The sequence below is a fragment of the Orcinus orca genome, chromosome 11 (assembly GCF_937001465.1).
Source record: "Orcinus orca chromosome 11, mOrcOrc1.1, whole genome shotgun sequence".
Taxonomy (NCBI): Eukaryota; Metazoa; Chordata; class Mammalia; order Artiodactyla; family Delphinidae; genus Orcinus; species Orcinus orca.
The window spans coordinates 51672552-51687196 of record NC_064569.1 but is presented as its reverse complement, the minus strand read 5'-3'; the positions used below and the strand labels follow the sequence as shown (position 1 = coordinate 51687196).

The 14645-nt window shown below is 39.4% G+C and overlaps 1 protein-coding gene and 1 non-coding gene across 3 annotated transcripts in view; both read left to right on the top strand.

Annotated features, from left to right (window-relative positions):
- Positions 1-14645, top strand: part of WIF1 (WNT inhibitory factor 1) — a 90101-nt gene that overhangs the window by 66385 nt on the left and 9071 nt on the right. The window contains exons 4-7 of one of the 2 annotated variants that reach the window (XM_004276595.4): positions 356-496; positions 1376-1471; positions 8868-8963; positions 13285-13380. In XM_004276595.4, coding sequence (XP_004276643.1) covers positions 356-496; positions 1376-1471; positions 8868-8963; positions 13285-13380 — 429 coding nt within the window. The remainder of the gene's footprint in view (positions 1-355; positions 497-1375; positions 1472-8867; positions 8964-13284; positions 13381-14645) is intronic. The other variant, XM_033440560.2, reaches the window with a different exon arrangement.
- Positions 11937-12043, top strand: LOC117203960 (U6 spliceosomal RNA). Its single transcript, XR_004486945.1, has one exon. It is a non-coding gene; the product is annotated as a U6 spliceosomal RNA (small nuclear RNA).

Here is a 14645-nt window from a genome sequence, read left to right as displayed (position 1 = left end):
GTTTCTTCTCCTAATTAATCTATGCTACCTATTTGCACCTTTACTTCTTAGAGAACATTTTACCATCTTTTTTTTCAAGATGGTACAAGTTCAGACTATGAACAAAATATCCCCAGTTTCCTATTAGTAGGGTACAAATTAATGAGGGTCATTAATTCTCCACTCAGCATGATGTACACGTTCTGTGGAGAATGCCCAGATAATCAAAATACAGTCCGTACTCTAGTGGAGATACAAGCATGTCTGATAACAAAATGTGAACATTTTTGCTTTGTTCTTTGTCTCTCTTACCAAGATTTCTGTAGAAATGGGATCAGCTACATAAACTGTTTCTCCATACCTTCTTTTTCTTTAGTTGTTCAAGTTGGTTTTCCATGTCTCGGCAAACAAGATGGAGTGGCAGCGTTTGAAGTGAATGTGATTGTAATGAATTCTGAAGGCAACACCATCCTGCAGACACCTCAAAACGCCATCTTCTTTAAAACATGTCAACAAGGTAATCAGTGATGGTGATTCCAGAGAAGGCTCGTAAGGCTTCCAGGTGTGATTTGGGCCAAAAATTGTAGCTAGCTAGCTAGATAATTATTTTGTATAATTAAAACCACACCAGTGGGAGGAGGGGTAAACGCAGGGTCCGCTAATAGTACTAAGACAGACTTTCTCTGCTTTGACCGCACTCACAAGTTTAGGAACTCCAGTACCCTTCAAAACGCCCTGTCTTCCACCTCTCTTCTTTCCCTCCTCCAACACAATCTTTGGGAGTCCCCACCTTCATAGCAAGGGTTCCAGTCATCACCAGCAACTACTGCAAACCACACGCTCTGCTGAAAGCTTGGTGCTTTTGACTTCCAAAGATCACGCCAGTGACCTCTGCCAGGCAAAGGCACCTCTCCATCACAGCCCGGATTCCCAGTTAAGCATGAAGGCTTTCCCATGCTGTCTCCTTTCCCATCCTGATACAAGCTCTTCCAACACTGAATTTAAGCTCTGGAGGCTTTCAGTGCCCTAAAGATGTACCAAAAGGCCGTTCCCCCCTCTGAAAATGAATATTGAGGGCAACATCCATCATTCTGTTCCAGTGTGAATTTAAGGAAATGCAGTAGATTGATGGGTGGGAGGAAGGCAGAACATAAGCTCGCTTTGCCTTCTTCCACGAGCTCCCTACTGTTGGAAGTAGGATTGAGAGGCAGTATCTCATGAAGACTTAGTGGAGTACAGGCAGTGTAGAGAGAATGAAGTGGAAGTACTGGTATTCGATAAATTATGATAATTGGTGTGCTGGGGAAAAAGTGACCGTTAGCCTCTTCATGCCCCTGTAATTCACTCAACATGATCTGAAAGCTGTCTGTATAAACCTTGTTTCTCTTTGGTGAAGCTGAGTGCCCAGGAGGGTGCCGAAATGGAGGCTTTTGTAATGAAAGACGGGTCTGCCAGTGTCCTGACGGATTCTATGGACCTCACTGTGAGAAAGGTAAGAACAGAGACAGCCAGCTTCCCTGCTTGCTTCCTAATGAAATGGGTGTTACACAGGAGCCCCACATGTATTTTTAACACATCACCTGAAATTATTTTTCTGGTCACATTATAAGGATTTGTGCAGTCTTAAAAAGCCACAGCAAAGCTATTGGAAAGTATTCTTCTAGGAGTGGTTTTCTGTTAAATCCAATATGTGGTGACAGGAGCAGAAAACTGGCACAATGTCTACATTCTTTGTGGCCACTTTCACTCTCTTCCACCCCCCTCCGCAATTCACTATTATATATACTATGCTTTAGCATAATCTTATGAAAGTTTTGAGTTTTTTTCCCTCCACTAAAATTGGTTTTAAAAAGCTGGTATCATGAGTGATTTGAAAGTACCTACTCCAATCAAAAGTAGCTTGTTTCACAATCAAGTCTACACCTGAGTTATGAAGGTGCTCTAGGCAAAAAAAAGGATGAAAATCATTTGTGTAGTAAATATATATATTTTGGTGAAATTACTACTAAGAAAGCTATATGAAAAAAGAGATGAACATGAAAATGTTTATTAACCACAAATGTGTCTAAACCACAAGCTCACATATACTGAGCTTATTTGACCAGAGTAAGCAAAATATTTTTCATCTTCAAAAAATAGATTTTTTTCTTGTCTGCATTGATTTTTTTATTTTATTTTCTTAATTGAAATATAGTTGGTTTGCAGCATTGTTAGTTTCAGGGGTACAACAAAGTCATTCAGTTATATATATATATATATATATATATATATATATATATATTGTTTTCAGATCCTTTTCCCATATAGGTTATTACAAAATATTGAGTATAGTTCTCTGTGCTATACAGTAGGTCCTTGGTTATCTAGTAGTGTGTGTATCTGTTAATCCCAACCTCGTAATTTATCCCTCCCCCACCTTCCCTTTCTCCTTCGGTAACCATAAGTTTGCTTTCTCTGCCTATGGGTCTTTTTCTGTTTTGTATATAAGTTCATTTGTATCTTTTTTTTTTAGATTCCAAATATAAGTGGTATCATATTTGTCTGTCTAGCTCACTTCATTTAGTATGATTATCCCTAGGTCCATCCATGTTGCTGCAAATGGCATTATTTTATTCTTTTTATGGCTAATATTCCATTGTGTGTGTGTGTGTGTGTGTGTGTGTCTGTGTGTGTGTGTGTGTATCTGTCTCACATCTTCTTTATCCATTCATCTGTTGATGCACATTTAAGTTACTTCCATGTCTTGGCTATTGTAAATAGTGCTGCAATGAACATTGGGTGCAATTTACATTCCCACCAACAGTGTAGGAGGGTTCCTTTTTCTCCACACCCTCTCCAGCATTTATTATTTGTAGAATTTTTGATGATGGCCATTCTGACCAGTGTGAGGTGGTACCTCATTGTAGTTCTGATTTGCATTTCTCTAATAATTAGTGATGTTGAGTAGCTTTTCATGTGCCTCTTGGCCATCTGTATGTCTTCTTTGGAGAAATGTCTATTTAGGTCTTCTGCCCATTTTTTGACTGGGTTGTTTGTTTTTTTGTTATTGAGCTGCTTGTATATTTTGGAGATTAATCCTTTGTCAGTTGCTTTGTTTGAAAATATTTTCTCCCATTCTGAGGGTTGTCTTTTCTTCTTGTTTATGGGTTCCTTTGCTGTGCAAAAGCTTTTAAGTTTAATTAGGTCCCATTTGTTTATTTTTTAATTTCCATTACTCTAGGGGATGGATATAAAAAGATATTGCTGCAATTTATCTCAAAGAGTGTTCTGCCTATGTCTTCCTCTACGAGTATTATAGTATCTGGTCTTACATTTAGGTCTTTATAACATTTTGAGCGTTTTTGGTGTATGGTGTTAGAGAATGTTCTAATTTCATTCTTTTACACGTAGCTGTCCAGTTTTCCCAGCACCACTTATTGAAGAGACAGTCTTTTCTCCATTGTATAGTATTTCCTCCCTTGTCAGAGATGAATTGACCATAGGTACATGGATTTATTTCTGGGCTTTCCATCCTGTTCCATTGATCTATGTGTCTGTTTTTGTGCCAGTACCGTACTGTTTTGATTACTGTAGGTTTGTAGTATAGTCTGAAGTCAGGGAACCTGATTCCTCCAGCTCCATTTTTCTTTCTCAAGATTGCTTTGGCTATTCGGGATCTTTTGTGTTTCCATACATATTTTAAAATTTTTGCTCTAGTTCTGTGAAAAATGCCATTCATGATTTGATAGGGATGACATTGAATTTGTAGATTGCCTTGGGTAGTATGGTCATTTTAACAATATTGATTCTTCCAACCCAAGAACACAGTACATCTGTTTGGGTCATCTTCAGTTTCTTTCATCAGCATCTTATAGTTTTCAGAGTACAGGTCTTCTGCCTCCTTAGGTAGGTTAATTACTAGGTATTTCATTCCTTTTGATGCGATGGTAAGTAGGATTGTTTCCTTAATTTCCTTAATTTATCTTTCTGATCTTTCATTGTTAGTGTATAGAAATGCAACGGATTTCTGTGTATTAATTTTGTATCCTGTAAATTTACTGAATTCATTGATGAGCTGAGTAGTTTTCTGGTAGCGTCTTGAGGATTTTCTATATATAGCATCATGTCATCTGCAAACAGTGACAGTTTTACTACTTCTTTTCCAATTTGGATCCCTTGTATTTCTTTTTCTTCTCTGATTGCTGTGGTTAGGATTTCCAAAACTATGTTGAATAAAAGTGGCAAGAATACACATCCTTGTCTTCTTCCTGATCTTAGAGGAAATGCTTTCAGCTTTGCACTGTTGAGTATGATGTTAGTTGTGCATTTGTCGTATATGGCTTGTATTATGTTGAGGTATGTTCCTTCTATGCCCACTTTCTGGAGAATTTTTATAATAAATGGATGTTGAATTTTATCAAAAGCTTTTTCTGCATCTACTGAGATGATAATGTGATTGTTATTCTTCAATTTGTTAATGTGGTGTATCACACAGATTGATTTGCAGATATTGAAAAATCCTTGCATGACTGGGATAAATCCCATTTGATCACTGGGTATGATCCTTTTAATGTATCGTTGGATTCAGTTTGCTTGTATTTTGTTGAGGATTTTAGCGTCTATGTTCATCAGTGATATTGGCCTCTAATTTTTTGTGTGTGTGTGGTATCTTTGTCTGGTTTTGGTATCAGGGTGATGGTGGGCACACAGAATGAGTTTTGGAGTGATCCTTTCTCTGTAATTTTTTGGAATAGCTTCAGAAGGATAGGTGTTAACTCTTCTCTAAATGTTTGTTAGAATTCACCTGTGAAGCTGTCTGGTCCTGGACTTTTGTTTGTTTGGAGCTTTTGCATCACAGATTCAATTTCAGTACTGGTAATTGGTCTGTTCATATTTTCTGTTTCTTCTTGGTTCAATCTTGGGAGATTGTACCTTTCTAAGAATTTGTCCATGTCTTCTAGGTTGTCCATTTTATTGGCATATAGTTGCTTAGTCTCTTATGGTCTTTTGTATTTGCGATGTCAGTTGTAACTTCTCCTTTTTCATTTCTAATTTTATTGATTTGGGCCCTCTCCCTTTTCTTCTTGATGAGTCTGGCTAAAGGCTTATCAATTATATTCATCTTTTCAAAGAACCAGCTTTTAGTTTTATTGATTTTTTTATTGTTTTCTTTGTCTCTATTTCATTATTTCTGCTCTGATCTTCATGATTTCTTTCCTTCTACTAACTTTGGGTTTTATTTGTTCTTCTTTCTCTAGTTGCTTTAGGTGTAATGTTAGGTTGTTTATTTGAGATTTTTCTTGTTTCCTGAGGTAAGCTTGTATCATTATAAACTTCACTCTTAGAGCTGCTTTTGCTGCATCTCATAGCCTTTGGATCATCGTGTTTCCATTTTCATTTGTCTCTAGGTATTTTTTGATTTCCTCTTTGATTTTTTCAGGGATCTATTGGTTATTTAATAGCATGTGTTTTTTGCAGTTTTCTTCTTTTAGTTGATTTCTAATCTCATGCATTGTGGTCAGAAAAGATGCTTGATACGATTTCAATTTTCTTATATTTACTGAGGCTTGATTTGTGACCCAGTATGTGATCTATCCTGGAGAATGTTCATGTGTACTTGAAAAGAATGTGTATTCTGAGGCTTTCAGATGGAATGCTTTATAAATATCAATTAAGTCCGTCTGGTCTAATGTGTCATTTGAGACCTGTGTTTCCTTATTGATTTTCTGTCTGGATGATCTGTCCATTGATGTAAATGGGGTGTTAAAATCCCCCACTATTACTGTGTTACTATCAATTTCTCCATTTAAGTCTGTTAATGTTTGCCTTATTATTGAGGTGCTCTTATGTTGGGTGCATATATAGTTACAATTGTTATTATCTTCTTCTTGGATTGATCCCTTGCTCATTATATAGTGTCCTTCTTTATCTCTTGCAACAGTCTTTATTTTAAAGTCTATTTTGTCTAATATGAGTATTGCTACTCCAGCTTTCTTTTGATTTCCATTTGCATGCAATACCTTTTTCCATCTCCTCACTTTCAGTCTGTATGTGTTTCTAGATCTGAAGTGGGTCTTTTATAGACAGCATATACACAGGTCTTGTTTTTGTATCCATTTAGCCAGTCTGTGTCTTGGTTGGAGCATTTAATCTATTTACACTTAAGGTAATTATCAATATGTATGTTCCTATTGCCATTTTGTTAACTGTTTTGGATTTGTTTTTGTAGGTCTTTTTTCTTCCTTTCCTCTTTTGTTCTCTTCTCTTGTGATTCGATGACTATCTCCAGTGTTGTGTTTGGATTCCTTTTTCTTTTTTGTGTGTATATATATTATAGATTTTTGGTTTGCAGTTACCATGAGGTTTTACCATGATATATCAGTCTATACATATACACAGTTGTTTTAAGTTACTGATCTCTTAATTTCAAATGCATTTCTAATATCCTGCATTTGTACTCTCCTGTTCTCACGATTGCTGGTTTTGATATTGTATTTGTGTGCAGATGATTTCCTACCTTTACTGTATGTTTGCCTTTACTGTTATCTTTCCCATTTCATAACTTTCTTATTTCTAGTTGTGGCCTTTTCTTTTCCACCTAGAGAAGTTCCTTTAGCATTTGTTGTAAAGCTAATTTGGTGCTGCTGAATTCTTTTAGGTTTTGCTTGTCTGTAAAGCTTTTAATTTCTCCATCAAATCTGAATGAGAGCCTTGCTAGGTAGAGTATTCTTGGTTGTAGGTTTTTCCCTTTCATCACTTTAAATATACCATGCTACTTTCTTCTGGCCTGCAGAATTTCTGCTGAAAAATCAGTTGATAACCTTATGGGGATTCCCTTCTTTGTTATTTATCACTTTTCCCTTGTTGCTTTTAATATTTTATCTTTATCTTTAATTTTTGTCAATTTGATTAGTAGATGTCTTGGTGTGTTCCTCCTTGGTTTAATCCTGTATGGATCTCTCTGCACTTTCTGGAGTTGGGTGACTGCTTCCTTTCCCATGTTGGGGAATTTTTCAGCTATTATCTCTTCAAATATTTTCTCAGGCCTTTTCTCTCTCTTTTCTCCTTCTGGGACCCATATAATGCAAATACTGGTGCATTTGGTATTGTCCCAGAGGTCTCTTAAACTGTCCTCATTTCTTTTCATTCTTTTTTCTTTATTCTGTTCCACAGCAGTGATTTCCACCACTCTGTCTTCCAGCTTACTTGTACATTCTTCTGCCTCATTCATTCTGCTGTTGATTCTTTCTAGTGTATTTTTTTCATTTCAATTATTGTATTCTTCAACTGTGTGGTTGTTTTTTGTATTTTTGAACTCTTTGTTAAAAAACTCTTGTAACTTCTTGCTCTGTGCATCCATTGTTTTCCTGAGTTCTTGGATCATCTTTACGATCATTACCCTGAACTCTTTCTTGGGTAGATTGCCTATCTCCACTTAGTTGGTCTTCTGGGGTTATATCTTGTTCTTTTGTCTGGAATATATTCTTCTGCCATCTCATTTTGTCTAAACTTCTATTTGAATTTTTATGTATGTGGTAGGTTAGTTATGTTTCTTGACCTTGGAGAAATGGCCCTCTGTAGGGGAGGTCCTGTGTGTCCCAGAAGTACACTCCCCTCTCATTGCCCAGGGGCCAGGGACCAGCTGGTAGATTCTGACCTGTGTTTGTGGACTCAGTTCTGCAGCCTGCTGGATCATAGTATTCTTGCTTCTGGTGTCTGCCCCCTGGTGGGTGAGGCTGGTGTAGAGGCTTGTGTAGGCTTCCTGGTGGGAAGCCCACTGGTGAGTGCAGCTAGGTCTTGGCCCTCTGTTGGGGAGGGCCATGTTAAGGGGTATGTCTAGAGGTGGCTGTGGGCTCAGGAAGTCTTTAGGCAGCCTGTCTGCTGATGGGTGGGGCTGTGTTCCTACCCTGTTTGTTGTTTGGCCTGAGGTGTCCCAGCACTGGAGCCTACAGGCCATTGGGTGGGGCCAGGTCTTGGTGGCAAAGTGTCGGCCTCCAGGAGAGCTCATACCAATGAATTCTCTCCGATACCTCTGCCACCAGTGTCCTTGTCCCCGGAGTGAGCCACAGCTGCCCCCCACCCCTGGAGACCCTTCAAAACTAGATGAGTCTGGCCCAGGCTCCTATGAAGTCATTACTTTTGCCCTGGGTCCCAGTTACACAAGACCTGGTGTGCACCCTCCAAGAGTGGAGTGTCTGTTTCCCCCAGTCCTGTGGAGCTCCTGCATTCAAGCCCCGCTGGCCTTCAAAACCAACTGCTCTGGGGGTTCCTCTTCCCAATGTCAGACCTCCAGGCTGGGGAGCCTGATGTGGGACTCAGAACTCTCACTCCTGTGGGAGAATTTCTGCAATATCACTATTCTTGTTTATGGGTCACGCACCTGAGGGCTATGGGATTTGATTATATCACGAGTGTGCTCTTACTGCTGTCTCGTTGTGGTTTCTTCTGTGTGTCTCTGGATGTAGAATATCTTTTTTGGTAGGTTCCAGTCTTTTTATCGATGATTGTTTAGCACTTAGTTGTGATTTTGGTGTGCTCGTGAGAGAAGGTGAGGTCAAGGTCCTACTCCGCCATCTTGTCCTGACCTTCATCTGCACTGATTTTGAAATTGGAAGACTGAGGAAATAAGGCAAGAAAAAATATTTACAGTCTTAAGAAGACCACATCTTAGTTAACATAATGATTCTGGGCAAATTTTAATTCTCTTCTATGAAATTGGTTGAAAAATAGCCTTATTTACTGCATAAAAATAATTTTTAATAGAGCAAACTTGTATCTCTAAAGAGTGACTACTTTAATGTCAACTACAAAGCGTGAAAATACAGACCTGTTGTATTATTGACATTTCCAAAATGGTCCTGCTTGCAAAACCCTATTTGGTCTTAATCAGAATTCTCTCTCCCCATTAGCCCTTTGTACACCACGATGCATGAACGGCGGGCTTTGTGTTACTCCCGGTTTCTGCATCTGTCCACCTGGATTCTATGGAGTCAATTGTGATAAAGGTAACTTTCTAAGAACAAGGTTCTTTTTACTTTTTAAATGTTTGATTAAAAGACGTATATTTACTATATCATCACTCTTCATAACAGCTCTGTAAATAGGATGTATCACTTCACCAGCTGCTATAACTTTCTTGTTGTTTTTTTAATGTAAATTTATTTATTGGTGCATTGTGTCTTCATTGCTGTGCACAGGCTTTCTCTAGTTGTGGCGAGCGGGGGCTCTCTTCGTTGCTGTGTGCAGGCTTCTCATTGCAGTGGCTTGTCTTGTTGCGGAGCATGGGCTCTAGGCGCGCGCGGGCTAGTAGTTGTGCTGCGCCGGCTCAGTTGGCTGCTATAACTTTAACCCCAAATTTCATTGTAGCTTAACACAGTACAAGTTGACATTTGCTCACAGAATGCTCCAGGGCAGGAATACTTGGTCAGTGGGCAGGGCAGTTCTTCTCCATGCAGTGATTTAGGGTCCCAGGTGCCTTCCATCAGTGGTTCTGCCTAGAGCTTTGGAGCTCTCCAGATCCAGCCAATGAGCAGAGAAAGAAAGACTGGAGTAGGCACTGCTTAAAAAACAAACAAAAAACAAAACAAAACAAAAGCTCAGAAGTGACCTACAAAACTTCAACACCTATTCCATGGATAGGAATGAGCTCCATGATCCTACCTGGATGCAGGCAGGAGAAATGTCATCCCTGGTTGGACAACCATCTCCCAATGACAACTTCATGGGAGGGGAGCATGGATTTTTGCGAACAATTAACGTCTCCTTCCCCATTGGGGTTTTGGTATGTCCCGAATTAGTTTTATGGGTGAGCTTCAAAGACTGAAATCAAACAGTCTTTTCCAAATTGCCTGACCTAGAAGTTCACTGGTCCCGCATTTAATTCTGTGCTCACGTATCACATCCCTGAGAGAGCAGGATCCTCCTTCCTATGATGCTGCATCATAGCCGGATTTTACTCTCCAAAAGTAGATTCAGATGTGGCTCTAAAATAGTACTGAATGATTCATACTCTTTACAGGACACCTACCTATTTTGCCCAGTTCACATCTTTTATGGAAAGAAATTAAATTATATCCTTAAAGTGTATGTATTTAATGAAATTATCCTTGTGTCCCAAATGCTAATTGCATGAGTAGGGCACTGTTTCTTTTAAATAACTACTTGCCTCAAAATAAAATGATGTGTTATTTTAGAGAAGTGTCTCTTTAGTGATAATGCAGATAGCACCAGTTAAGGTTGAGCAGCTTTTAAAAAAAGAAGGAAAAGCTAAAGGAAAGAGCCCTTAATATGAGTCAGAATAGTCATTTATGGTTGTCTGTTATTTTATGATATACAAAGTACCTTCATACACTTACCTAACTTTACTCTCAATGATCTTTTGAGATATGTAAAGCATCCTCCATCTCGATCTCAGCTAAGCAAAATGAGGTTTATAGAGCTTGAGAAGCTTGGCCGAAATTCACACCCTCCACTGTACCATGTTGCCACTCAGGCTACCTGTTTCACATCTTAGTTCCTCTAGCAGTGACTGCTTCTGGGCAGAGAACCTCATCTCTGTGGGCGATGCTTTTCCCAACTCTAAACTGGAAATTAAGCCATTGACCCCTGGTCCCCCCACCTCTATGCTAAATGAGATCACGTGTGAGAGCATCTCTACCTTTTAGTTGTAAGTGATCTTCTAAAACTATAGCATTGGAGTGAAAATAATTTTAAAATTTTATGTTCATAAAGATTAAGCACTAATGACTCTCATAATAACAGCCAGTGAATAAAACTCTTTCTTCTGAAGCTTCTTTGCCTTTGTCTGAATGTAGCCTTCAGCATCTCTGCTACTTCAAACCTGGGCAGAAGTTCATTCTTGAAGCAGAATTAAACTCATATTATCTCAAAACTATTAGGAAATAGAGCAAATCCTTCAGAGATTTGGATGAAGAATGAATGTATGATCAGGTTTAGAAAGACCGTTTGTGAGTAGATGAGGCTGCTATTGGTGTATTTGCACAGTGGGCTGTCAATTGTAATGTTTTTCTTACGCTAGGGTGTCACAAATGCTGCATGGTCCCTGTTGAAGGGAAAGATCTATGTGTATTCCAGTTTCTTCTACATTTGTAATACTTTACCTTTCAGAAGAAAGATTTTCTTACTTGTTAGACTCCAGTAACTTTTTTTTATTCTTTTGGAAAGTCTGTTGAAATTCCACTTGGTTTCCCCAGAGATCTGGGAACATTAAAAACTAATGTTTTTTACTCCCTCAACAAAAAGATGCATTTATTAACCAGGAGGGAGTGTAGAGCTTCTGAAAAATGGTTTAATTACTGGAACGGAGCTAGACCTTAGCCCTACATATTTGAAGAAACACTAAAGATTAACTTTTATTGGCTCTTGGGACATCTGTTGCAAACTTTAACAGTTGAGTAGTTAAACACTGGCCTAGCAAACCCTCAGCCCCAGTGAAAGTTACTTGGTGTCTCTGGCTCATTTTCTGAGTCAAGAATCATGGCATGGGCTTCCCTGGTGGCGCAGTGGTTGAGAGTCCGCCTGCTGATGCAGGGGACACGGGTTCATGCCCCGGTCCAGGAAGATCCCACATGCCGCGGAGCGGCTGGGCCCGTGAGCCATGGCCATTGAGCCTGCGTGTCCGGAGCCTGTGCTCCGCAACGGGAGAGGCCACACCACAACAGTGAGAGGCCCACATACCGCCAAAAAAAAAAAAAAAGAATCATGGCACACCAGAAATGTAGAGAAGCTTGGTCCAGATGGTAAAGTATTATGCAAATACTAAGGGTGTGGCCAAATTCAGTAATCAGCTTTGTCATATTCTGTAACTTTTGATTATACTCCCAGGTTCACTGCATTCTACACATTAGTACGGGACAGTGCCCAGAGGGCTCCAGCCAAGTGGACACAGGTCCTGATGTTTTCTCATCTCTTCTCATTATCCCCAGGAGAAACAGGACACGCTTACAAAAACAAGTCTTGTGCTCGCTTCAGCAGCACATATACTAAAATTGGAATGATACAGAGAAGGTTAGCATGGCCCCTGCATAAGGATGACATGCATATTCGTGAAACATTCCACAATTAAAAAAAAAAAACTGTCCAGCCCTAACAATACTAGCAGCAAGTAGCAAAGAGGACGTCCAAGAGCTGATTCTCCTAAATCCTAAACTCTGTACCCCAATGCTTTTGCTCCCCTCTACATCAGGAGGCTTGATTTTGCCAAAGCAAGTACAGCATGGCCTTAAGCTGAGAGGTACTTCTGATTTTTAACAAAAAGCTTTATCATTTAAGAAGCATGATATTCATAGAATATTCCAGCTGGACTTCTTTTCCACAAAGAAAGCATACACTTAGAACTTTTGGATTTCCTTTCTGATTTTCTTACTGAAAGCTTATTCCAGCTTTCGTTCATCTATAGCCAACTCTGGCCTGTTTTATATAGGACAAGAACAAATAGGCCATAAAACTGGAATAGCTGAGAATCGAGTTCTTATTTTCATCTCCTTTACAGAATGAGCCAACTTGTCTATTTTTAGATATTTGCTCTCCCCCGTCCCCATTTCTGTCCTCCCTCTATTTTAGGTGCCAGTGAGCAGTGAAATTTCAGAAGCTGACTCTAAGAGAGAGGGTTTAGTATGAATCACAAACGGTATGATTATTACCTGGAAAATATAGTTAATTGGACTCCCACAATAATATACCCACATTCTTCATCCCTCCAGCTCATACTGCCACCACTTCCCTGCCTGTGGGACCCGCAAGGGGCAACCGTCTGTCTTTTCCTAAATATAATTACTCCTTCCTGCAGATGTCAAAAAAGTCTATTTTTAAAAAATTCCTGTTATATAAGATGCATCTCTGTTCCTCTTATTCAGAAAAGAAGTTGCTTTCTCCTTTGTCTGATCCCAGTACTTATGACTTCTCTCCCTTTTGTCTATTCCAAAGAAAGTTTTCTCCTTTTACTCTTCCCTCATCTTAAAAAATATTTTCTTGGGTTCATAGAGTTCTTCTCCTTTAAGAGCATAGATATTTATAAGAAAATAAAAAAGATTTTTTTTTTTTTTTTTTTTTTTTTTTTACACATGATGCCTTTTTTCACTAAGAAGTAAACCCCTAGAGGTGGGCCCTATGTAATGTGTGTGTTGCTGGAATCTGCAAATGGTCAAGCAATTGCTTACAAGTGCTGTATGTGTAAAGTGGCTTGTTTTGTTAAATAAGTAAACGGGCAAGTAGCAGATGCCTAAGAAGAATCACTTAGCCTTAATGAAATGTTGTTGTTAGATTGAAGCTACTATCTAGTGCAATACCCTGTTTTCATTCTAACAGCAAACTGCTCAGCCACCTGCTTTAACGGAGGGACCTGTTTCTACCCTGGAAAGTGTACTTGCCCTCCAGGACTTGAGGGGGAACACTGTGAAATAAGTGAGTATTGACCTGCGTTGTCTTTTTTCGGGGGAGGGGGAAACTTAGAAGCTCCATCTAACCCCTTCATTTTACTGATGAGGAATCTGAAGCCCAGGGACAATGAATACCTTGTCTAAGGACTCAGGCCAGTGGTTTCTTTTTACTAGATTGAGCCGCACAGGTGACTCAGAGCCAATGCTCTCTGACTCAGTTATCTGGGTTCGAGTTATTCACCATGTTGCGTTGTCTCTTGCTAGTGATTTTTATCCCCTTATCATTGTGCAGAGCCCATAGTTTCAGCCTGGAAATGTAGATCAGAGCCTTAGGACAGCTGGAATTTGTTCACCTACCTGCAGGCATAGAGGGTCTTTCCTCTGGCGCTCACTGCCACATTTCCTAACCAGACGGAGCCTCGTAACTTATCTCAGAGAAAAGGATAGACTCACTCAAGAAAAAAGATGGGGAAAAAAGGTGCAGAGCAATAAAAACAAACAGACAAAAACCTAATAGCACACGCAACAACATGAATGAATTGCACAGACGTTATGCTAAGTAAAAGCTAGACACGAGAAAGTGCATGCTGCCATTTTTATGAAGTTCAAGAACAGGCAGAAGTAATGGATGATCATAGAAACAAGAATAGTGATTGGGGGGCACAGAGGAACTTTATGGGGTGCCAGAAATGCTCTATATCTTGATTGAGGAAGTGTCTCATGAGTATTTATGTAAAAAAAAAAAAAAAAAAAAGAAAGAGTTGAGCCATAAACTTAAAATCAGTGCACATTATGCCTTCACTAGATGTTTGTCACGGTTTGGTACAAAGAAAAAAATGTAACGGTGGAATGTGGTAGGTAATCATTGTTTTGGGAATCAGGATACCAAACCGCTTGCCCTGGCCCTGTCACCTCCCAGTCACATCACTGAAAGCTCTCTGCTCAACTCAGAAATGAGCCAGCCCCACTCTCAGTTACTCTATGACCCAGAAGACAGATACCACCGAAGCCCCGCTCAGGAAGGCGCAAAAGGAGTGTGAGTGAGCACATCTGCTAAAGGGGCTGTGTCCCCGCCTTTCTGGAAGTTCTGGAATGTGGCATTTTCACCTCCAGCTGTATTGTATCCATAAAACACCCACTGTGTTTGGTACAGCCGTAGTTTCTGAAGTTGTACTGGGTTCAGAATTCAATAATACTGACTTCCTATTTTAACTTTCAACTTCTAATTTATTTGTGGGTTTTTGTAGTTTAATAAGTAGTAGCTGAAGTGACGGTTTTTTATAGAGTTCA